This window comes from Entelurus aequoreus, linkage group LG03 (assembly GCF_033978785.1).
Source record: "Entelurus aequoreus isolate RoL-2023_Sb linkage group LG03, RoL_Eaeq_v1.1, whole genome shotgun sequence".
Lineage (NCBI taxonomy): Eukaryota > Metazoa > Chordata > Actinopteri > Syngnathiformes > Syngnathidae > Entelurus > Entelurus aequoreus.
In genome coordinates, this window is record NC_084733.1 from 88,004,605 (window position 1) to 88,029,751 (window position 25,147).

The 25,147-nt window shown below is 35.7% G+C and overlaps 1 protein-coding gene across 1 annotated transcript in view; it reads left to right on the top strand.

Moving 5' to 3' along the window:
- The first annotated feature begins 20,350 nt into the window (after positions 1 to 20,350).
- Positions 20,351 to 25,147, top strand: part of LOC133647034 (guanine nucleotide-binding protein G(i) subunit alpha-1) — a 35,870-nt gene continuing 31,073 nt past the window's right edge. Inside the window, exon 1 of the mRNA XM_062043085.1 lies at positions 20,351 to 20,823. Coding sequence (XP_061899069.1) covers positions 20,706 to 20,823 — 118 coding nt within the window. The 5' untranslated portion in view covers positions 20,351 to 20,705. The remainder of the gene's footprint in view (positions 20,824 to 25,147) is intronic.

The following is a 25,147-nucleotide window of genomic DNA, read 5'->3' on the forward strand; positions in this document are numbered from 1 at the left end:
GTGGCAGGCGTGGAAGCACCGATGAAACCGGCGCGGGTGCAGCAGACGAAGCAGGCGGCGAAGCTTGGCGTGGAACATCGGGCGGCGAAGCTTGGCGTGGCGCGTCTTGGCGTGGCCATGGTTGGTCTTGATCTTGGCATGGTTGGTCTTGGTCTTGGTCACTTGGAGGAACAAGGAAGTGCAACCAGGAACTAAAAAGAGTCCAAAAAACAAACAGCAACATGGCAAAACAAAAACATGATCAACAGACATGACAAATTTAGCTCGATATTAGAGCATAAAGATCTGGAATCGGTGATATCGATATTTCAGTATCGACCCGCACATCACTGGTGGGAACAGGCTGCTAAAAGGTCTCTTTGGAGTAGCACGCATGTTGACCTCAGACGCCTAAACACACACACACGCACACACACGCACGCACACACACACACACACACACACACACACACACACACACACACACACACACACACACACACACACACACACACACACACACACACACACACACACACACACACACACTCTTGTATTTGTTACCTTCTTGAGACCTGAGAATAATGCCTCCCTCTTTAGGACCAGCCTTTCTAGATATATAAAGATGTGTATTTACAACATTAATAATATATACATACTATGCAAATATGAACAAGCTAGTTGTGAAAAATGAGTTGGAATTTCACAAGAAAAAGGTCACAATTTCACAAGAAAAACTTGGAATGTTGGCAGTATTATAATAAAAGTCGTCATTTTACTCAACGTAAGTCAAAATTTTACAACTAAACGTAAAATGTGTGCAATATTATGATAAAAGTTGGAATTACTCAATAACAGTCTAAATTTTTTAAGTAAACTTAAACATTTTGCCAATATTATAATAATAATTGGAATTTTACTTGGCAAAATTATGACAAAAGTCATAATTTTACTCAAAAATGTCACTATTTCACAAGACCAACAAAAAAATTGGGTAATATTGTGATAAAATTCTGAATTTTATATGACAAATGTCACCATTCTGCATTAAAAAGTAATCATTTTACATAAAAATGTAACAATTTTACGAGAAAATATTGCAATATTACAGAAACAGAAAGAATATGAGAAATTGTTCCCAATTTTACAAGAAAAAGTCGACACATTGTGAGAAAAAGGGGGGGCGCATTTCAATTTCTTACACACACTTGTTATTTTATATGTTGACCAGAGGGGAGCACTTTTAAAAGCGACACACAGTCAATGTGAAAAATCCCTCCTTTTTGGGACCACCCTCATTTTGATAGATGTCACCACCAGGGGGTGCAAATGAGATTGTCTATTAGATGCAATGTTATTGGGACCATGATTTATGTCCTCACTTGTTCACACCTCCTCATATGGAAGATACTTGTCCTTGTTGGTGTCTCAAGAAGGGTAGAAATACAAGAACACACACACACACACACACACACACACACACACATTCTTGTATTTTTTACCTTCTTGAGTCCTCCGAATAATGCCTCCCTCTTTAGGACCAGCCTTTCTAGATATATAAAGATGTGTATTTACAACATTAATAATATATACATACTATGTAAATATAAAAAAGCTTGTTGTGAAAAATTAGTTGGAATTTCACAAGAAAAAGGTCACAATTTCACAAGAAAAACTTAGATTGTTTGGCAGTATTATAACAAAAGTCAGAATTTTACTGAACGCAAGTCAAAATTTTACAACTAAACTGAACATTTGTGCAATATTATGATAAAAGTCGGAATTTTACGCGACAAAAGTCACAATTTTTGAAGCAAACTTAAAATTTTTGGCAATATTATAATAATAATCAAAATTTTACTTGGCAAAATTATGACAAAAGTCTAATTTTACTCAAAAATGTCACTATTTCACAAGAACAACAAAAAAATTGGCAATATTGTGATACAAGTCAGAAATTTATGACAAATGTCACCATTTTGCATTAAAAAGTAATAATTTTACATAAAAAAGTAATAATTTTAAGAGAAAATATTGCAACATTACAGAAACAGAAAGAATATGAGAAATTGTTCCCGATTTTACAAGAAAAAAGTCGACACACTGTGAGAAAAAGACTGATTTTAGTTATTTTTTATTTATTTAATTTTTTGTTTGTAATTGGTTTTTAATCTTCATTATTTACTTCAAGTTATTACAGTATGTCTCTATATACATATTCATTTTTATTTATTTATTAATTTTAGCCAAAGGGGGTGCATTTCAATTTCTTACACACACGTGTTGTTTCATATGTTGACATTCTTGTATTTCTGACCTTCTTGAGACCTCCGAAAAAGGCCTCCCTCTTTAGGACCAGCCTTTCTAGATATATAAAGATGTGTATTTACAACATTACTAATATATACATACTATGCACATATAAAAAAGCTTGTTGTGAAAAATAAATGAATTGGAATTTCACAGGAAAAAGGTCACAATTTCACAAGGAAAACTTACAATTTTGGCAGTATTATGATAAAAATTGTCATTTTACTCAACGCAAGTCAATGTTTACTTTTGTATGCACATTAAATCAACAAAAAAAACATCCTGACTTTGGAGCAATGTTCACGGACTCTAGTATTTGGTTTTCTGTATTGGGACCATTATTTATGTCCTCACTGTTTTCACACCTCCTCCTACGGAAGGTACTTTTTCCTTGTTGATGTATCAAGAAGGGCGGAAACACGAGAACACACACACACACACACACACACACACACACACACACGCACACACACACACACACAGAGAAGAAAAGCGAGTGTAAAAAAAAAGACGAGCACAAAGGACGCAGTGCTTGAGGGCGTATGAGTGCAGCATGAGTGCTAAAAGCCATGACCTCTTTTACACCAACACTGCTACACATTCTTCACACATTTCTTCAACTAACGCGGCAGCAAAACATAAAACTACTGCGACACCAACAACGAATTTACACCTAAGAGGAACATTCTCCTCTCTCGCCCTGCACCGATAATAACTTTTTAAAAGGTAAACACGTAACAATGAAGCTCTTTGCTCGTCACTATTAGAAGCCGTGGCCCCGAGCTTGCTTCCCTTGATTAAAGGAAAAAGAGGTCATGGCAGCTTTGTGAATGGATGACACAATAGCAGCCTGCTACGTAACACTTTGTTTACTGGTGCATGCACACATCCAAGAAGTTGGACGAGGGGGGAAAACTTCAATGTTTTTGGAGAAGGGTAAAAAACAACAAAAAAAAAAACATCTCCGATAGGTCATTTTTATTTGGGATTTAGACCACCTGAGCTCAGAGTAGTTTTCAATGTACAAAACCCCAAAAGCAGTGAAGTTGTCACGTTGTGTAAATGATAAATAAAAACAGAATACAATGATTTGCAAATAAACTTATATTCAATTGAATAGACTGCAAAGACAAGATATTTCATGTTCCAATTATTATTTTCAAAAAAAAACATTACCTTAGAATTTAATGGTTGATGTACAGCTTAAGTTGTTCAACAGTCCGGAGTCTCCGTTGTGCTATTTTAGGCTTCATATTGCGCCTTACATTTTCAATGGGAGACAGGTCTGGACTACAGGCAGGCCAGTCTAGTACCCGCACTCTTTTTACTACGAAGCCACGCTGTTGTAACACATACTTGCCAACCCTCCCGTTTTTAGCGGGAGAATCCCGGTATTCAGCGCCTCTCCCGACAACCTCCCGGCAGAGATTTTCTCCCGACAAACCCCCGGTATTCAGCCGGAGCTGGAGGCCACGCCCCCTCCAGCTCAATGCGGACCTGAGACTGAGTGGGGACAGCCTGTTCTCGCGTCCGCTTTCCCACAAAATAAACAGCTTGCCTGCCCAATGACGTCATAACATCTAGGGCTTTTATAGAGTGCACAACTGCGCACACAACAAGGAGACGAAGCAGGAGAACGAGGAAATTACAGACATGGCGGCCGAAATGATATACTCATCATGAACGGAGAAGTTAAACAGGACAATATTGCCATCTAATGGATAGCCACTGGAACACTGAAATTCAAGTATTTTTATTTTTTTTCTATGTAAATAAAAATTTTTAAAAAAATATATATATATATATAGCTAGAATTCACTGAAAGTCAAGTATTTCATACATATATATATATATATATATATATATATATATATATATATATATATATATATATATATATATATATATATATATATATATATATAAAATATATATATATATATATATATATCCCGATATTGGAGGTCTCAAGGTTGGCAAGTATGTTGTAACACGTGGCTTGGCATTGTCTTGCTGAAATAAGCAGGGGCGTCCATGATAACGTTGCTTGGATGGCAACATATGTCGCTCCAAAAGCTGTATGTACCTTTCAGCATTAATGGTGCCTTCACAGATGTGTAAGTTACCCATGTCTTGGGCACTAATACACCCCCATACCATCACACATGCTGGCTTTTACACTTTGCGCCTAGAACAGTCCGGATGGTTCTTTTCCTCTTTGGTCCGGAAGACACGACGTCCACAGTTTCCAAAAACAATTTGAAATGTGGACTCGTCAGACCACAGAACACTTTTCCACTTTGCGTCAGTCCATCTTAGATGAGCTCGGGCCCAGCGAAGCCGGCGGCGTTTCCGGGTGTTGTTGATAAATGGCTTTGGCTTTGCATAGGAGAGTTTTAACTTGCACTTACAGATGTAGCGACCAACTGTAGTTACTGACAGTGGTTTTCTGAAGTAAAATGTGTTTGTCTATTCACATATAAATATCATTTAAACTTCCTGTGCCATTGTCCTACCAAGGTCATATAGAAATGCGTTTGTCTATTCACATATACATAACATTTGAATCTGCTCATCCCCTTGCAAACATTACGTCACCTCATATGTTTTTGTGACGTATTTCTGTCTGTAGTACTGCAACATAAAAGCTGCTCTCTGGTGTCTGCTGCCATCTAGTGGACTGTTGTGTCACTACAGGGTCTGCCTCAACGTTCAAGCCATTTTAAAGACGTTCCTACCAGTGGGTGGCGTTTGGGTTTGATGTTGTAGGAACTTCATTACCACCACCGACCAATCAGAGCAAGATGGTTGGCAACTTGCAGCTTCAGGCCATTTCTGAATAATGAACAGACACACACACACACACACACACACACACACACACACACACACACACACACACACACACACACACACACACACACACACACACACACACACACACACACACACACACACACACACACACACACACACTCTTGGATCTTTTTACGTACTTGAGACCTGAGAATAATGCCTCCCTCTTTAGGACCAGCCTTTCTAGATATATAAAGATGTGTATTTACAACATTAATAATATATACATACTATGCAAATATAAAAAAAAGCTTGTTGTGAAAAATGAGTTGGAATTTCACAAGAAAAAGGTCACAATTTCAGAAGAAAAACTTAGAATGTTGGCAGTATTATAATAAAAGTCGTCATTTTACTCAATGCAAGTCCAAATTTTACAAGAAAAACTGAACATTTGTGCAATGTTATGATAAAAGTTGGAATTTTACTCAATAACAGTCGCAATTTTACAAGAAAAGCTTAAAATTTTGGCAGTTTTATGAAAATAGTCTTAATTTTACTCGACAATATTCACAATTTTATATGAAAACTTTTAATTTTGGCAATATTATAATAATAATCTGAATTTTACTTGGCAAAATGATGACAAAAGTCATAATTTTACTCGAAAAATGTCAGTATTTTACAAGAACAACAAAAAAATTGGCAATATTGTGATAAAAGTCAGAATTTTATGTGACAAATGTCGCCATTTTGCATTAAAAAGTAATAATTTTACATAAAAAAGTAATATTTTTACGAGAAAATATTGCAGTATGACAGAAACAGAAAGAATATGAGAAATATTATGATAAATGTTGGAATTTTACTCAATAACAGTCGCAATTTTACAAGAATAGCTTAACATTTTGGCAATTTTAGGAAAAGAGTCATAATTTTACTCGGCAAAAGTCACAATCTTATAAGAAAACTCTAAAATTTTGGCAATATCATAATAATAATCGGAATTTTACTTGGCAAAATGATGACAAAAGTCATAATTTTGCTCAAAAAAATGTCACTATTTTACAAGAACAACAAAAACATTGGCAATATTGTGATAAAGTAACGATTTTACATAAAAAAGTATTAATTTTACGAGAAAATATTGCAATGTTACAGAAACAGAAAGAATATAAGAAATTGTTCCCAATTTCATAAGAGAAAAAGTCGACACATTGTGATTAGTTCATTATTTTTTTGTAATTGTTTTTTAATCTTCATTATTTACTTCAAGTTATTACAGTATGTCACTATATACATATTTACTTATTTTTTTAGATTAATTTTGGCCAAAGGGGGCGTAGTTAAATTTCTTACACACACTTGTTATTTTATATGTTGGCCAGAGGGGGAGCACTTCACATTTTTTACACACTTGTTATTTCATATGTAGACCAAAAATGTTCGAAATTTTACAACTAAACTGAACATTTGTGCAATGCTATGATAAAAGTTGGAATTTTACTCAATAACAGTCTCAATTTTACTGGAAAAACAAAGATTTTTTGCAATTTTATGAAAAGAGTCGTAATTTTACTCGACAAAAGTCGAGTAAAACTTTAAAATGTTGCCAATATTAGAATAACAATCGGAATTTTACTTGGCAAAAATATGACAAAAGTCATAATTTTACTCAAATGTTTACAAGAAGAACAAAACAATTGGCAATATTGTGATAAAAGTCAGAATTTTATATGACAAATGTCACCATTTTGCATTAAAAAGTAATAATTTTACATCAAAAAGTGATCATTTTAAGAGAAAATATTGCAATATTACAGAAACAGAAAGAATATGAGAAATTGTTCCCAATTTTACAATAAAAAAGTCGACACATTGTGAGAAAAAGACTGATTTGATTTAATTTTTTGTTTGTAATTGTTTTTTAATCTTAATTATTTACTTCAAGTTATTACAGTATGTCTCTATATACATATTAATATTTTTATTAATTTTGGCCAAAGGGGCGCATTTCAATTTCTTACACACACACTTGTTATTTCATATGTTGGCCAGAGGGGGAGCACTTCACATTTTTTACACACTTGTTATTTCATATGTTGACCAAACATTTTCTAAATTTTACAACTAAACTGAGCATTTGTGCAATGCTATGATAAAAGTTGGAACTTTACTCAATAACAGTCTCAATTTTACTGGAAAAACAAAGATTTTTGGCAATTTTATGAAAAGAGTCGTAATTTTACTCGACAAAAGTCACAATTTTTTAAGAAAACTTTAAAATGTTGCCAATATTAGAATAACAATCGGAATTTTACTTGGCAAAAATATGACAAAAGTCATAATTTTACTCAAATGTTTACAAGAAGAACAAAACAATTGGCAATATTGTGATAAAAGTCAGAATTTTATATGACAAATGTCACCATTTTGCATTAAAAAGTAATAATTTTACATCAAAAAGTAATCATTTTAAGAGAAAATATTGCAATATTACAGAAACAGAAAGAATATGAGAAATTGTTCCCAATTTTACAATAAAAAAGTCGACACATTGTGAGAAAAAGACTGATTTGATTTAATTTTTTGTTTGTAATTGTTTTTTAATCTTAATTATTTACTTCAAGTTATTACAGTATGTCTCTATATACATATTAATATTTTTATTAATTTTGGCCAAAGGGGCGCATTTCAATTTCTTACACACACACTTGTTATTTCATATGTTGGCCAGAGGGGGAGCACTTCACATTTTTTTACACACTTGTTATTTCATATGTTGACCAAAAATTTTCTAAATTTTACAACTAAACTGAACATTTGTGCAATGTTATGATAAAAGTTGGAATTTTACTCAATAACAGTCTCAATTTTACTGGAAAAACAAAGATTTTTGGCAATTTTATGAAAAGAGTCGTAATTTTACTCGACAAAAGTCACAATTTTTTAAGAAAACTTTAAAATGTTGCCAATATTAGAATAACAATCGGAATTTTACTTGGCAAAATTATGACAAAAGTCATAATTTTACTCAAATGTTTACAAGAAGAACAAAACAATTGGCAATATTGTGATAAAAGTCAGAATTTTATATGACAAATGTCACCATTTTGCATTAAAAATTAATAATTTTACTTTAAAAAAGTAATAATTTTAAGAGAAAATATTGCAATATTACAGAAACAGAAAGAATATGAGAAATTGTTCCCAATTTTACAATAAAAAAGTCGACACATTGTGAGAAAAAGACTGATTTGATTTAATTTTTTGTTTGTAATTGTTTTTTAATCTTAATTATTTACTTCAAGTTATTACAGTATATCTCTATATACATATTTATATTTTAATTAATTTTGGCCAAAGGGGCGCATTTCAATTTCTTACACACACTTGTTATTTCATATGTTGACCAGAGGGGGAGCCCTTCAAATTTTTACACACACTTGTTATTTCATATGTTGACCAGAGGGGGGAGCACTTTTAAAAGCGACACACAGTCAATGTGAAAAATCCCTCCTTTTTGGCACCACCCTCATTTTGATAGATTTCACCACCAGGGGGTGCAAATGAGATCTCTATATTTTGTTTTTTTGTAACGTGCTTAAAGCCGATGACAAAGGAGTCAGGGACCACAAATGGCCCCTGTGCCGCACTTTGGACAACCCAGCTGTAGAAGCTAACTTTTAATGTCCACTATAGTCTTAGTAGCGTAGTGTATTTGTTCATCCTATGGTCACATATGGGACGCGGATTTTGTCTTACGTCAGCACCGGAAGTCGTAAAATCAGCTGGCAGATTTTTTTCGGGAATTAATAGGGTAGCTGTTGTCTTCTTTTATCATACATTGCTGCCTTTGCAGCTGTCAATGTTTACTTTTGTATGCACATTAAATCAACAAAAAAAATCCCGACTTTGGAGCAATGTTCACGGACTCTAGTATTTGGCTCTCTATTAGATGCAATGGTTTTCTGTATTGGGACCATATGGAAGGTACTTTTCCTTGTTGATGTCCCAAGAAGGGTAGAAATACACACACACACACACACACACACACACACACACACACACACACACACACACACACACACACACACACACACACACACACACACACACACACACACACACACACACAGGTGTACAGTGGCTAACAGGTCCCTGGTGCAGCACTAATGAGCATGAAAGTGCTGAGTCCGAGGGCAGGTTGGAGCTCCGTCTCCTGAAGGATTGAAAAGGTTTCAGGTGATTGTGCTGGCAACACAAATCCATCCATCCATTTTCTACCGCTTGTCCCTTTTGGGGTCGTGGGGGGGGGGGGGGGGGGCAACACAAATAATACGCCAAAATGAAGGTAATTCTGCTGTGAGGGCGACACAGAACTACTTTCTGAAGGAGGCACTTTTGCCCTCACGCCGGTGGGAAAGGTTTCATTTTGCATGATGGCCACCTGCAAGGGAAATGGTACGCAAAACGAGGCCATTAATTGTTTACACACGGGGGTCACTTGAGGTCAAACTCACCGGTGCTGCGTTCAAATGTCCTATTTTGTCCTTTTTTTTGTTTGTTTTTGTTGTTTTTCCTGACATCCGTCTGTCCATTCACGTACTCACGCCTACTAAGGTTGTCCCCATACCAATATTTTGGTACCAAAATGTATTTCGATACTTTTCTAAATAAAGGGGACCACAAAAAATTTCGTTATTGTCTTATTTGAACAAAAAATCATAGAGTACATGAAACATATGTTTATTATTGCAAGATAGTCCTTCAATAAAATAGTGAACATACTAGACAACTTGTCTTTTAGTAGTAAGTAAACAAACAAAGACTCCTAATTAGTCTGCAGTAACATATTGTGTCATTTATACACCTATTATTTTGTACACATTATGAGGGACAAACTGTAAAAAATGATTACTACTATATTTACTTACTTTCTGTTTTAACATGTTCTATCTACACTTCTGTTAAAATGTAATAATCACTTATTCTTCTCTCGTTTGGATACTTTACATTAGTTTTGGATGATACCACACATTTAGGTATCGATCCGATACCAAGAAACAATAAAAATATGTTTATTATTGCAATTTAGTCCTTCAATAAAATAGTGAACATACTAGTAAACAAACAAAGACTCCTAATTAGTCTGCAGTAACATATTGTGTCATTTATACACCTAATATTTTGTACACATTATGAGGGACAAACTGTAAAAAATTGATTATTACTATATGTACTTACTTTCCCTTTTAACATGTTCTATCTACACTTCTGTTCAAATGTAATAATCACTTATTCTTCTCTCGTTTGGATACTTTACATTAGTTTTGGATGATACCACACATTTAGGTATCGATCCGATACCAAGAAACAATCAAAAATATGTTTATTATTGCAATTTAGTCCTTAAATAAAATAGTAAAAACAACTTGTCTTTTAGTAGTAAGTAAACAAACAAAGACTCCTAATTAGTCTGCAGTAACATATTGTGTCATTTATACACCTATTATTTTGTACACATTATTAAGGACAAACTGTAAAAATTGATTATTAATCTACTTGTTCATTTACTGTTAATATCTGCTTACTTTCTATTTCAACATGTTCTATCTACACTTCTGTTAAAATGTAATAATCACTTATTCTTCTCTTGTTTGATACTTTACATTAGTTTTGGATGATACCACACATTTAGGTATCGATCCGATACCAAGTAGTTACAGGATCATACATTGGTCATATTTAAAGTCCTCATGTGTCCGGGGACATATTTCCTGACTTCATAAACATAATATGTATTAAAAAAAAAGATTTTGTGACGATAAAAATGATCGATGTAATCATAGCAGTATCGACTAGATATGTGCCTGTACTTGGTAAGTAAAAGATGTTCATATGTTGTTAATATTCAGTGTTTTATTGTTCATAGTTAATATTGTAAATCCCACTGTCTTTATTTTAGTGTAAACTGTAAAATTCCATTCCGTTTTTTTTAGGTGGTCTGTCATAACTTTTGTATAATTAATTTTTGTTGTGTTTTGCTTGATTGTAAAAGATACACAACTATCGAGGAGCTGGTTTGAGAAGTAAAATATCTTCATATGTTGTTAATATTCAGTGTTTTATTGTTCATAGTTAATATTGTAAATCCCACTTTTTTTTATTTTCATGTACATTTTGAGTGTCCCATTCAGTAAAAAACTGTAAAATTCCATTCCGTTTTTTTTTTAGGTGGTCTTTTTTAGAACTCTATCGGACATTGTGACTTTTGGTATTAGTGTTCCTGGAAAAAAGGAGCCAAACACACATACTGTACAGCAGATTTTTACAGCTAATTGTGTATATATCATTTATACACATTGCCCCCCCCCCTCCGGACAAATTTTTTTCTCTCTCAATGTGGCCCCAACGAGTCAAATCCCTTCACTGGCTTCCTGTTCCACTCAGGATTGAATTCAAAGTCTCCCTACGTAACCCACCAGTGCCTCCATGGAAATACCCCCCTTTACCTCAAAGAACTACTCACCCCCAAATCCTCCACACGACACCTCCGCTCCGGACAGGCTAACCTCCTCCAACCTCCGAGGACAAAGCTACGAACAATGGGAGACCGGGCTTTCTGCTCCGCCGCTCCCAGTCTGTGGAACGCTCTCCCTGACCACCTGAGGGCACCACAGACTGTGGATGCTTTTAAAAAAGGCTTAAAAACCCTTCTTTTTTTTTTCTTTTTTTTAAAAAGGCTTTTTTTTAGATGTATGCATACTAGTTTTAGCTATTTGGCTGTTCTAGTTTTTATTTTTATTTATTTTGTATTATTATTATTATTATTTATTTATTTTTTTTAAAATGTATTTATTCTTTGTTATTATTATTTTTTAATACAATGTAGCACTTTGAGGTTGTTTACTCAATGTAAAGTGCTTTTTACAAATAAAATATTTTATTATTATTATTATTATTTTTAAAATATTTGCCCAGCTCCGGACTAATCGTTAGTTGCAACGTGTTTTTATGTTGAGGGATGGAAATGAGCGTCCTTAATATTTAATCAGGCATATTTACACACAACCCTTTTTTGTTATTGTGTTCAATAAAGTGCGTGGTCCCTTTAAATAAATAAACACTATCCGGTTCAAACCCTGATGACATCTATTAAACAAGACAAGAGGCAAAGAATCAAACAGAGACAGAATTCAATTTAGACTCAATATTGAGGAGAGTCGTCTTTACACCGTACCCCTGTACAGTATCTTAGCACGCTCCGCCAAAAGATTGCATGCCTCCTTCTTTTATTTTGGACCCTCCCCGACCACATGGCCACCACTGTTTCCAAAGGACAAAGGTCGCAAAAAGTTCACAGAAAAGGTCGTAAACAATTCACAGGAAAGGTCAGTTAAAAAAGAGTTTGTAAAATAGTTCAAAAAGAGCTCCATAAAATAGTTCAAAAAGAGTTCGTAAAATACTTCAAATAGAGGTCGTCTGGAAATTGGGCAGATCCTGTCTTCTCTCCGCTCTGAAGTCCTTGGGCCAGAACAACATCCTTCTGTTGATTACCATACATGAAAGAACACGGGAACACCTTCAACTTGCTTCCCCCCCACACACAGTGGAGTTTTACGAGTCTTACTCTTGGTAGGTTTCAAAGACAGCCTTTTGTCTTCTTGTCAGGAACACAATGTAAAAAGTTTTTGTGATAATTTACAAACAATTATTCTAACAAACACTGCCCGGCCATTCGCATGCACATGTGACGCCAACTCCTGTCAGTCCATTCCACATATGCCCGTTACGTAAATATCGGTCGGTCCATTCACATACACACACACACACACACACACATGCGTCTGTCCCTTCGCAGACAGTCTTGAGGACACTGAATGACTTAAAGTTCTTTGTTTTTGTTATTCCCTTCACATTTGCACCATAGAACAAGAAAAATGGACTTTTCCTCTCATCCTGATGCATGACTTCCATTGTTTTCCGTTCATTTCAGGTGCTCGTGCCGCAGCTGACTGTCATTTGAATTCCTGGATGTGGTCACGGAGAGAAGTTTAACCACAGGGTGGAGCCCTGGTGGGGGAGCGTCGGCACATCTTTCCATCCCTGCGTGGGATATGAAAAACAACAGGCCTTGGAAAAACTCCTACCAAGAGCAGATTTATGTACATGCATAGAGTTGACCTGTGCACAAACCGCCTGCCTGCATAAATAAATATGCAAACACGTTAAGGAGCTTTGGTAAGTCGTGACAGGGGCCGGCAATGCAAATGAAGCACTGGCGCTTTTTCACCCAATGGTGCGGCTTATTTGTCTAAACGATCAGACCAAATACTTTGTGACCTTGGTCATAAAATGCTTTAAATGCCATCTTAAAAATTCAACTACTAATACTTTTGTCGAACAGTTTAAGAACAACATTTATCAACCAGCTATTGCAAGGAATTTAGGGATTTCACCATCTACGCTCCGTAATATCGTCAAAGGGTTCGGAGAATCTGGAGAAATCACTGCACGTAACATTGAATGCCCGTGACCTTGGATGCCTCAGGCGGTACTGCGTCCAAAAGCGACATCAGTGTGTAAAGGATATCACCACACGGGCTCAGGAACACTTCGGAAAGCCACTGTCAGTAACTACAGTTGGTCAATAAGGTTGGGAAAAAACAGGAATTCCTGGAAATTTGACGAACACGGAAAAATGGTTGTTTGAATTCCCAGGATGAGTGGAATGTGTTGAAAGGTGGAATGGTTTGAATCGGTTAAAAATGTGGGATTTGTGGAAGTTTGAAAAATGGATATTTCATTTTGAATAGGTAAAATGTCCCTAAAAACTGGGAATTCTAGGAAATCTGGGATTATTTTTTTTTCATATTTGTTAAAAGGGAGCACATTTTCCTGAAAAGGCTGAATATTTTGAAGTTATAACAGTTTAAATCAGATATAAAATATGGTATTTGTGGAAAATTCATTCATTTCAATGGGAATTTTATGGAAATTTAGGACTTTCGGGAAAAGTGGGAATTTTGGGGGAAATGCAAAAAAAAAAAAAATTGAATGTTTTGAATGAGTTGGTGTTGGAATTTTTCAAATCGGTCGAGAAATGTTGAAATAGTAACATTTTTAATTAAAAATTGGTATTACGGAATTCCTGGAAAACCGGGGTTTTTCCAGTTAAAAAATCTACTTAGTTTTTTGTCCTGATTAAGAGGAATGATTTGGGTTGAAAAATGTGGAAAGAGTAGTTGACAGAAAAAAAGGGTGAAAAAAGGTTTCAAAAAATGGGAATTCTGGGAATTCCTGGAATTTTTTTTAACTTGAAAAAATTATAATGCGGACATTTTTCAAAGTTCACATTTTTCATCCGATTCAAATCGTTCCAACTCCAAAATATTCAGCCTGTTCAAAATTGTGTGCTCTCTTTCAACAATTTTTCAAAATTCCCGGTTTTCCCGAAATTCCGTATACCATTTTTCAATTTAAAAAACTGTTACTACTTCAACATTTCTTGCATGATTTAAACAATTCCAACACCAACCAATTCAGCTCATTCAGGACATTCATGCTCCCAAACATTTTCCAAAACATCCAGCTTCTCCCAAAATTCCCAAATTTCCAGGAAGTTCCCATTGAAATGAATGGGGATTTTTTTCCAAGTTGCACAATTCCTACATTTTTCGACCTGTTCAAACCATTCCAACATCGACACATTCCACTCATCCAACTAACTCTTTCCCAAGTTACAAACCAAATTCCGGTTTTCCTGGAAATTAAAACTCTTTAACATTCAAACCATTCAAACTATTCTTACATTCATACTACTATCAAAATGACTATGTGTCGCAGGCTGAAGCAAAACTTCTTTGACAGAAATGTTGAAATTTAGTATTTATTCTACACATTTTTACAACATTAGAAACCATTAGTAAATCAGAGGCTACTCAGAATGTGAGATAACTCCTGGAAATGACTGGCTTTTAAAGGCCAAAGGTATAGATGTGTGTGTCCAAGTTAAAGGAAACGGCAGGCTGTCTTCTTCTAAAAGATTTATTACAATCTTTGGCAAACTGGGTAATGTTTGCTGTGGTCTGGAACAACAAGGCACACAAACAACTATCTGAAATGCAGCCAATATTACATACAGATAATGTGTTATGAGACATGCAAATATAAATTATATACAAAGAGGATAAAAGTAAAGGATATTTAATGAGCTCAAATATACCTACAAATGAGGCATAATGATATAATATGTACATACAGCTAGCCTAAATAGCATGTTAGCATGGATTAGCTTGCAGTCATGCACTGACTAAATATGCCTGATTAGCACTCCAACAAGTCAATAACATCAACAAAGCGCACCTTTGTGCATTCACGCACAGTATAAAACTTTTGGTGGACAAAATGAGACAAGACAAGATTTGACATGTAAACAAACTGTTGCCTCACAGTCCACACTATGGTGAGTTCAAGTACCGCCGAAATGAGTAGGACAAAACGATGTTCACCAAATAGTGTCATCAGTGAAGCATACACACAAACATATTAAACTGTGGTAGTTCTAACAATTGGGAAGGTTTGTGTCGTGTTTGTCCTTAAACAAAAAACATACTAAAACCAAAAAAAATATTTCCCCCACCCTATTTTTCCATTTTCAATCCTTTTTTAAAACTGTTCCAGTATCCGTGGCCCCCGAGCCATATGCGGCTCGGGGGCCTCGGGTTGCTGACCCCCGCTTTAAATATACATTTATAAGGGTGTTGTTTTTTAGCCTTTTCACAAAAATATATGAGTGTATTATGGTACAATCGAACTTAATAATGATGACATATTTTTTTAAAAAAAGAAGTTTAAATTATAGCATTATAAACAGTTTGACTGGGACCTCTGCGCATGCGCCCCCGCCCATTTACGTTGCAAGTAGAACCGGAAGCGAACAATCTCAAAGCCAGCGAGACGAATGTCGCTTAGACTTCCCCTTATTTAGACGCACCCATATAGAACCTTGGTTTTTAACGCGGTCGACCACAATCACAAACAAATATTTAAAACAAAATCAGTAGCGAAGACATAAGTATTGAAGAACCTGATTTAGGTTCAATCACAGCATTTTAAACACAGCTTGACTTGAACCTCTGCGCATGCGCCCCGCCCATTTACGTCGCAAGCAGAACCGGAAGCGAACAATCTCAAAGCCACAGCGAGACGAATGTCGCTTCAACTTTGGGTATTTTTTTAATAATTAATTTATTAATATGGGTATAGTATTCAATCTATTGAAGAGTAATTGCAAATGTATACATTTTTTACATGTGTGTGCGTGTGTTTGTGAGTTCATCGGTTACTTCCGGTTGAATGTGTTGCTTCGAAGCTAACTTCTTGTTAAAAATTTCAAAACAAAAGCTTACCATAGCTAAATAGTAATGTTTTAATGTATCTGTGTGTGATTTCAATAGAGTATATTCGCCTTTTACACGTATTTTACGAATTATTGCAACCTTATAACCCAATTTTAAATCTAAATTTGTATTTAAAGGCGTCACCGTCTCTTATTCTTGACAGACCGGATGTGGTAATTTGGGTATAGTATTCAATCTATTCAAGAGCAATTGCAAATGTAGATAGACACTCTATCCTTAATATATGGTGACTCAAGATGTTTTATATTCAAATACTACACTTTGTCTGAGAAACCTTAATATCGAGGATGTTCATTTTTGTGATGAAAAATGTTCCAACAAATATATGAGGGCAGTTTTAGTCAAATAATATTTTCCTGGCACAGTGCATAGACAATATATGCTGAAGGAGTTTACAAAAGTTGAGCTAAGGAAAATAAAGACAATATATATTACATACCCAATTCTTCCCAAAATTCAATAAATACAATTTAAAATTATTAATGGAATATACCCTTCAAATGATTTTTTGAAACTTAAATTTAACATGGAGGTTGATGGCTGTGGAGCTGTAGAGGATGTCCATCATCTGTTTGTGGAATGTGAGCGTGTACATGTATTTTGGGAAGATGTCAGAGATTGGCTGAGAAACAAAGGGTGTGGAGATGTCCCCATTCTCCATAGAAGAGATCCCATTTGGTATTTTTACAAACGACTGTAACATAGAAATGGTTGTCAACATTATTATGCTCCAGGCAACATTTTTTCTACATAAATGTCAATTTATGAAAGTAAGGCCTACATTTTCTAATTGGCTTAATGGGTTACAATTATCAATCAAATCTTGGAGGATGATTAAGAGTACAAAAGCCCTTAAATTGATATCTTTGTTAAAAACATTTAAAGTGATTTAAATAGCCCTTTTTGTCTTTTTCTTCATATTTTTTAGTACTATTACTCTATCTGTATTTGCTTTTGTTTTTCTTACCTTGATGTTGAAAGTGCCTTGACTTTAGTGTTAATTATAAATGTATGTTTCTTGTTTAATAAATAAATGAATAAAAAATGTTGCTTCGACTTCCCCCATTTAGACACAACATTCGTTTTAACTCAGTCGAGGAAAAAGGAGGTGTATTGTCAGCGAAGTGGCGAGTTTTCGAGAGAAGGGCGTGCCTGAATCCCATGCCTACCGTCAGGCATGGTGCTGGTAGTATTATATTTATATATACATATAAATATAATATAATATATATATATATATATATACATATTCTTCTGGAGGAAAGTTCTGTTGTCAGATGAAACAAAAATTTAGCTGTTTGGCCAGAATACCCAGCAATATGTTTGGAGGAGAAAAGGTAAGGCCTTTAATCCCAGGAACACCACTCCTACCGCCAAGCATGGTGGTGGTAGTATTATGCTCTGGGCCTGTTTTGCTGCCAGTGGAACTGGTGCTTTACAGAGAGTAAATGGGACAATGAAAAAGGAGGATTACATCCAAATTCTTCAGGACAAGCTAAAATCATCAGCGCGGAGGTTGGGTCTTGGGCGCAGTTGGGTGTTCCAACAGGATAAAGACCCCAAACACACGTTAAAAGTGGTAAAGGAATGGCTAAATCAGGCTAGAATGAAGGTTTTAGAATGACCTTCCCAAAGTCGTGTGGACAATGCTGAAGAAACAAGTCCATGTCAGAAAAGCAACACATTCAGCTGAACTGCACCAATTTTGTCAAGAGGAGTGGTCAAAAATTCAAGCAGAAGCTTGTGGATGGCTACCAAAAGCGCATTATTGCAGTGAAACTTGCCAAGGGACATGTAAGCAAATATTAACATTGCTGTATGTATACTTTTGACCCAGCACATTTTGAGTAGACCCATAATAAATTCATAAAAGAAGCAAACTTCATGAATATTTTTTGTGACCAACAAGTATGTGCTCCAATCACTCTATCACAAAAAAATAAGAGTTGTAGAAATTATTGGCAACTCAAGACGGCCATGACATTATGTCCTTTACAAGTGTATGTAAACTTTTGACCACGACTGTATAAGTATTGAGGAACCTGATCAAACAAAAAACATACTAAAACAAAAAAATATTTTTCCCCATCTTTTTCCATTTTCAATCCTTTTTTAAAACTGTTCCAGTAGCCGCATATGACTAAAGAGCCACATGCGGCATGGGGGCCGCGGGTTGCTGACCCCCGCTTTAAATATACATTTATAAGGGTGCTGTTTTTTAGCCTTTTCACAAAAATATATAAAATATCTTGCCGTGTCCAGTGAGTGTACTATGGTACAATCGAACTGAATAATGATGACATATTTTAAGCAAAAGAGAATGATTAAGAGGACAAAAGCCCTTAAATTGATATCTTTGTTAAAAACATTTAAAGTGATTTGAATAGCCCTTTTAGTCTTTTTTTCATATTTTTTATAATTATTTATTTATTATTATTTATCTATATTTGCTTTTGTTTTCTTCCCTTGGCAAGTTTTGCTGATGTTGAAAGCGCCTTGACTTTTGTGAGCATTGTAAATGTATGTGTATTTTTTATTTATTTGTTTATTTACCCCCCCTCCGCCGCCCCCATTGTTTACCTGTATCTCACCTTTTTTGTAAGGGGCGCCGGAAGTTGGCAGACCCATCAGCGATCCTGTTCTGTCTCCCTGTAACGTTTGTCCGCTCTTGAATGGGATTGTGTGATCCTGTTCTCTCCCTGTAACGTTTGTCCGCTCTTGAATGGGATTGTGTGATCCTGTTCTGTCTCCCTGTAACGTTTGTCCGCTCTTGAATGGGATTGTGTGATCCTGTTCTGTCTCCCTGTAACGTGTGTCCGCTCTTGAATGGGATTGTGTGATCCTGTTCTGTCTCCCTGTAATGTTTGTCCGCTCTTGAATGGGATTGTGTGATCCTGTTCTGTCTCCCTGTAATGTTTGTCCGCTCTTGAATGGGATTGTGTGATCCTGTTCTGTCTCCCTGTAACGTTTGTCCGCTCTTGAATGGGATTGTGTGATCCTGTTCTGTCTCCCTGTAACGTGTGTCCGCTCTTGAATGGGATTGTGTGATCCTGTTCTGTCTCCCTGTAACATGTGTCCGCTCTTGAATGGGATTGTGTGATCCTGTTCTGTCTCCTTGTAATGTTTGTCATGCTCTTGAATGGGACTGTGTGATCCTGTTCTGTCTCCCTGTAACGTTTGTCTGCTCTTGAATGGGATTGGGTGATCCTGTTCTGTCTCCCTGTAACGTTTGTCTGCTCTTGAATGGGATTGGGTGATCCTGTTCTGTCTCCCTGTAATGTTTGTCCGCTCTTGAATGGGATTGTGCTGAAAATTTGAAAATTTTAATTTCCCCTCGGGGATTAATAAAGTATTTCTGATTCTGATGTTTGTTACGGAGCCCCTAAAGGGACATGGGGTAAATTTTAATTTGTTTATCATTTTTATTTTTTTTCGACATGTATCCCTCTAGTTTCTCGTGCGCACCAGATATATGTCTAAAAAAAATTAAAAATGTAATAATAGTATTTTATTCATTTTTTTAGACATGTCTAAAAATATATATATATATATATTTTTTTTTTAATAACTTTATAAAAAGCTTCTTTTGATACTAAAAAAAATAAAAATTAATTCCCCCATGTCCCTTTAGGGGCTCCGTAGTTTGTTGTTCAATAAAAATACAATTAAAATTAACAAATTTTGTTTTTTTAACGCAGTCGACCACAATTAGAAATATTATTTAAAGCAAAATCCGTAGTTAAGACATAAGTATTGAAGAACCCGATTTAGGTTCAATCACAGCATTTTAAACACAGCTTGACTTGAACCTCTGCGCATGCGCCCCCGCCCCATTTACGTCGAGAGCAGAACCGGAAGCGAACAAGCGTCGACTTCCCCTTATTTTAGACGCACCGAACGGATATACAACATTCGTTTTTTTAACTCGGCCGAGGAAGAATTTGTCAGCGAAGTGGCGAGTTTTTTGGCGAGAAGGGCGTGCTTAAATCCCAACTGTTGGCACGCTTGGTCCCCCCCTTCCTCCTCCTCCTCCCCCCTCCTCCGTGTATTCCTCCGCCCCATTGCTGGATGCTAGCTCGGTGTAGCCATTGCATGTCGTAGCACTCCCCCCCTAGTCCAAAGTTGTGTTGCGCCCCGATTGTTTGGTCTTTTTTCATTTTTTTACCCCCCTCCCGTCGGATATCAGTGTGCGTCAAGATGGGGTGTACTCTGAGCACGGACGACAAGGCGGCTCAGGAGCGGAGTAAGATGATCGACAGGAACCTCCGGGACGACGGCGAGAAAGCCGCCCGGGAGGTGAAGCTGTTGCTGCTCGGTGAGAGAAAGATGGAGGGTCGGGGGTGGCGGCGGACTATTTGCTGGACTTTACCGTATTAATCCGCGGCTGCTGCCGTTTCCTTTCCAAATTGACTCCATGTTGTTGACCTAAATGGCGGAATATGAAATATGGCGTTAATTTAACTTTAATGACACCGAAACAAGTCGAGACATTTTGTGTTTAATGTTGAATGGCGGGTGTTCCTAGCTTAAAAAAAAAAAAAAAAAAAGTTGGACCACCGTCCTTTTGTTCGTCCCATTAAACAACCCGGTTAGTTATAAAGCTAGTTAAATGTCTTTATCTCGGAGGATTAACGCCGCTTTAGCACCGCCGCTGCCGCCCAACATTGGCATTAAAGTCGCTAAGCTAATTTAGCAATTAGCTTCTTAACGCTAGCTAACCCCGCCGTTGCTAGCGCAGGATTAGTTGGCACACAAATCACATGCGGAGCCCAAAATATTATTTTTAATCGTCAAGGTGCTAAACAAGCGTTTCATTCTTCTCTGCTTTTGTCACAGTTTTTTTTTTTTTAAATAAAACGACCATCAGCTGACTTCCTCTTTCGCTTAATAAATATTCCATACTTGTGGGGTCGGCGGTTTTGAGCGTCTTCTAAGAATCCGCTCGTAAATTTGCACATAAAAAATTGACATTTGCATGCTGGTATCGATATAGCCGCGCCTGCGGGCTGGAATCGGCTAATACCGCTGGAAAAAAAAAATAGATTAATAGATGATCAAATGAACTGGAAATCTCATATACAAAACATACAACATAAGGTGGCAAAAAAAATTCAATACTAAATAAAGCAAAATATGTCCTGGGCCAAAAAGCACTTCATATTCCAGGCCTGGGCAATTATTTTGACTCGGGGACCACATTTAGAGAAAAAAATGTGTCTGGGGGCCGGTATATCTATTTTTAGGAACACTAATACAAAACCTCACAATAATGTCTGATTGAATGCTAAAAACGTTATGACGGACCGCCTTAACAAACGTAATGGAATTTTAAATTGTTCTATGAACGATAAAACACTGAATATTGACAAAATATGAACGTCACACCCCCTTTTCGATCGACATATTTTACAATCAAGTGAAACGTAACAAAAATGCAACAAACAGTGAAATATGAACGCGAAGGGTACAAAATAAACCCACCTACAATCTGATTGATTGATTGATTGAGACTTTTATTAGTAGGTTGCACAGTGAAGTACATATTCCGTACAATTGACCACTAAATGGTAACACCCGAATAAGTTTTTCAACTTGTTTAAGTCGGGGTCCACTTAAATTGATTCATGATACAGATATATACTATCATATATACTATTATTATAATACAGTCATCACACAAGATAATCACATTGAATTATTTACATTATTTACAATCAGGGGTGTGGAGGGGGGTGAGAGAGAGAGAGAGAGGGCATAGGAAAAAGTATCTGCATTTGATTATTAGCAATCCGGGGAGGGTGTTAGTTAAGGATTGTAGCTGCCTGGAGGTGAACTTTTATTGCGGTTTTGAAGGAGGATAGAGATGCCCTTCCTTTTATACCTGTTGGGAGCGCATTCCACATTGATGTGGCATAGAAAGATCTAATGTACACTACCGTTCAAAAGTTTGGGGTCACCCAAACAATTTTGTGGAGTAGCCTTCATTTCTAAGAACAAGAATAGACTGTCGAGTTTCAGATGAAAGTTCTCTTTTTCTGGCCATTTTGAGCGTTTAATTGACCCCACAAATGTGATGCTCCAGAAACTCAAATCTGCTCAAAGGACGGTCAGTTTTGTAGCTTCTGTAACGAGCTAAACTGTTTTCAGATGTGTGAACATGATTGCACAAGGGTTTTCTAATCATCAATTAGCCTTCTGAGCCAATGAGCAAACACATTGTACCATTGGAACACTGGAGTGATAGTTGCTGGAAATGGGCCTCTATACACCTATGTAGATATTGCACCAAAAACCAGACATTTGCAGCTAGAATAGTCATTTACCACATTAGCAATGTATAGAGTGTATTTCTTTAAAGTTAAGACTAGTTTAAAGTTATCTTCATTGAAAAGTACAGTGCTTTTCCTTCAAAAATAAGGACATTTCAATGTGACCCCAAACTTTTGAACGGTAGTGTATCTGATAAATCACTAAGCTTTAGAACAGGGGTGTCAAACTCAAATACAGAGTGGGCCAAAATTTAAAACTGAACAAAGTCGCGGGCCAAGGTTGAACAAATGAACCTTTTTGATAGGGACCCAAACAAGTTTTGCATTCAAAATATTGAACAAGCAAGGCTTATATAACTTTATAGTGACATGCAAAATCGAGTTTCAAATAATAATAATAAAAAAATATCAATGGCATATCAAATACAATTTAAATAAAAATTGAATGCCTCTTTTCTATTTGCAGCCTTCTGAGGTAAATATCAACCAAGCCAAAATGCGTCCGTTCTCCCTTTTCTGTCTCCACACTGTGTCTGCTTGTAAGTACGCCGTTATTGTGTGCCGCCGAACATGCTCGTCTGCTCGTAAACCAGCAATGACACGACATGACTTAGACGCGGGCGCGAGACCGGTACTTTTCAGAGACGGTATTGTACCGAAAATGATTAATTAGTATCACGGTACTATACTTATACCGGTATACCGTACAACCCTATTGTACATTTTGGTACATTTTCAGTGTAAATAGGAAGATTGCTGCGGTTCTAAAACACAATATCGACAGACTCTTTACCTCAGAGCTGGACATTGACAGAAAAAATGTGTCCGAACGTAAAATATCTTGTCTTTGCAGTCTATTCAATTGAATATAGGTTAAAAAGGATTTGCAAATCAGTGTTGGTGCTAGGAATTTTCCAAAGTATACCATCAAGTCATAAAAATGGGGTCCCACAGTAAATATTTGGGGTTCCACTTTTTTGTAACCCTTCTGAAAACAAATGATAAATGTATGCATTACCCTGTTATATATCACATTTTATATTGTGTTTTGAAAAAAAGGTTGTCATAAACGTTACTTAACTCATTCAAATAATACTACAAAAGAAAACACTTTTATGCGTATGTAAATGTATTCAGTTATAAACATACATTCACTTTCTTCTTTCCTTCATGGATCTAAACCAGGGGTCACCAACCTTTTTGAAACCAAGAGCTACTTCTTGGGTACTGATTAATGCGAAGGGCTACCAGTTTGATACACACTTAAATAAATTGCCAGAAATAGCCAATTTGCTCAATTTACCTTTAAGTCTATGTTATTATTAATAATTAATGATATTTACACTTAATTAAACGGTTTAAAAGAGGAGAAAACACGAAAAAAAATGACAATTAAATTTTGAAACATAGTTTATCTTCAATTTCGACTCTTTAAAATTCAAAATTCAACCGAAAAAAAGAAGAGAAAAACTAGCCAATTCGAATCTTTTTGAAAAAATAAAATAAATAATTTATGGAACATCATTAGTAATTTTTCCTGATTAAGATTAATTTTAGAATTTTGATGACATGTTTTAAATAGGTTAAAATCCAATCTGCACTTTGTTAGAATATATAACCAATTGGACCAAGCTATATTTCTAACAAAGACAAATCATTATTTCTTCTAGATTTTCCAGAACAAAAATTTTAAAAGAAATTCAAAATACTTTGAAATAAGATTTAAATTTGATTCTACAGATTTTCTAGATTTGCCAGAATATTTTTTTTGAATTTTACTCATAATAAGTTTGAAGAAATATTTCACAAATATTCTTCGTCGAAAAAACAGAAGCTAAAATGAAGAATTAAATTAAAATATATTTATAATTCTTTACAATAAAAAAAATAAATTTACTTGAGCATTGATTTAAATTGTCAGGAAAGAAGAAGAAGGAATTTAAAAGGTAAAAAGGTATATGTGTTTAAAAATCCTAAAATCATTTTTAAGGTTGTATTTTATCTCTAAAATTGTCTTTCTGAAATTTATAAGAAGCAAAGTAAAAAAATTAATGAATTTATTTAAACAAGTGAAGACCAAGTCTTTAAAATATTTTTCTTGGATTTTCAAATTCTATTTGAGTTTTGTCTCTCTTAGAATTAAAAATGTCGGGCAAAGCGAGACCAGCTTGCTAGTAAATAAATACAATTTTAAAAAATAGAGACAGCTCACTGGTAAGTGCTGCTATTTGAGCTATTTTTAGAACAGGCCAGCGGGCTACTCATCTGGTCCTTACGGGCTACCTGGTGCCCGCGGGCACCGCGTTGGTGACCCCTGATCTAAACTTTACCGCTGCCGGTAGTTTTTTCTACATTTGTATTCAATAAGTT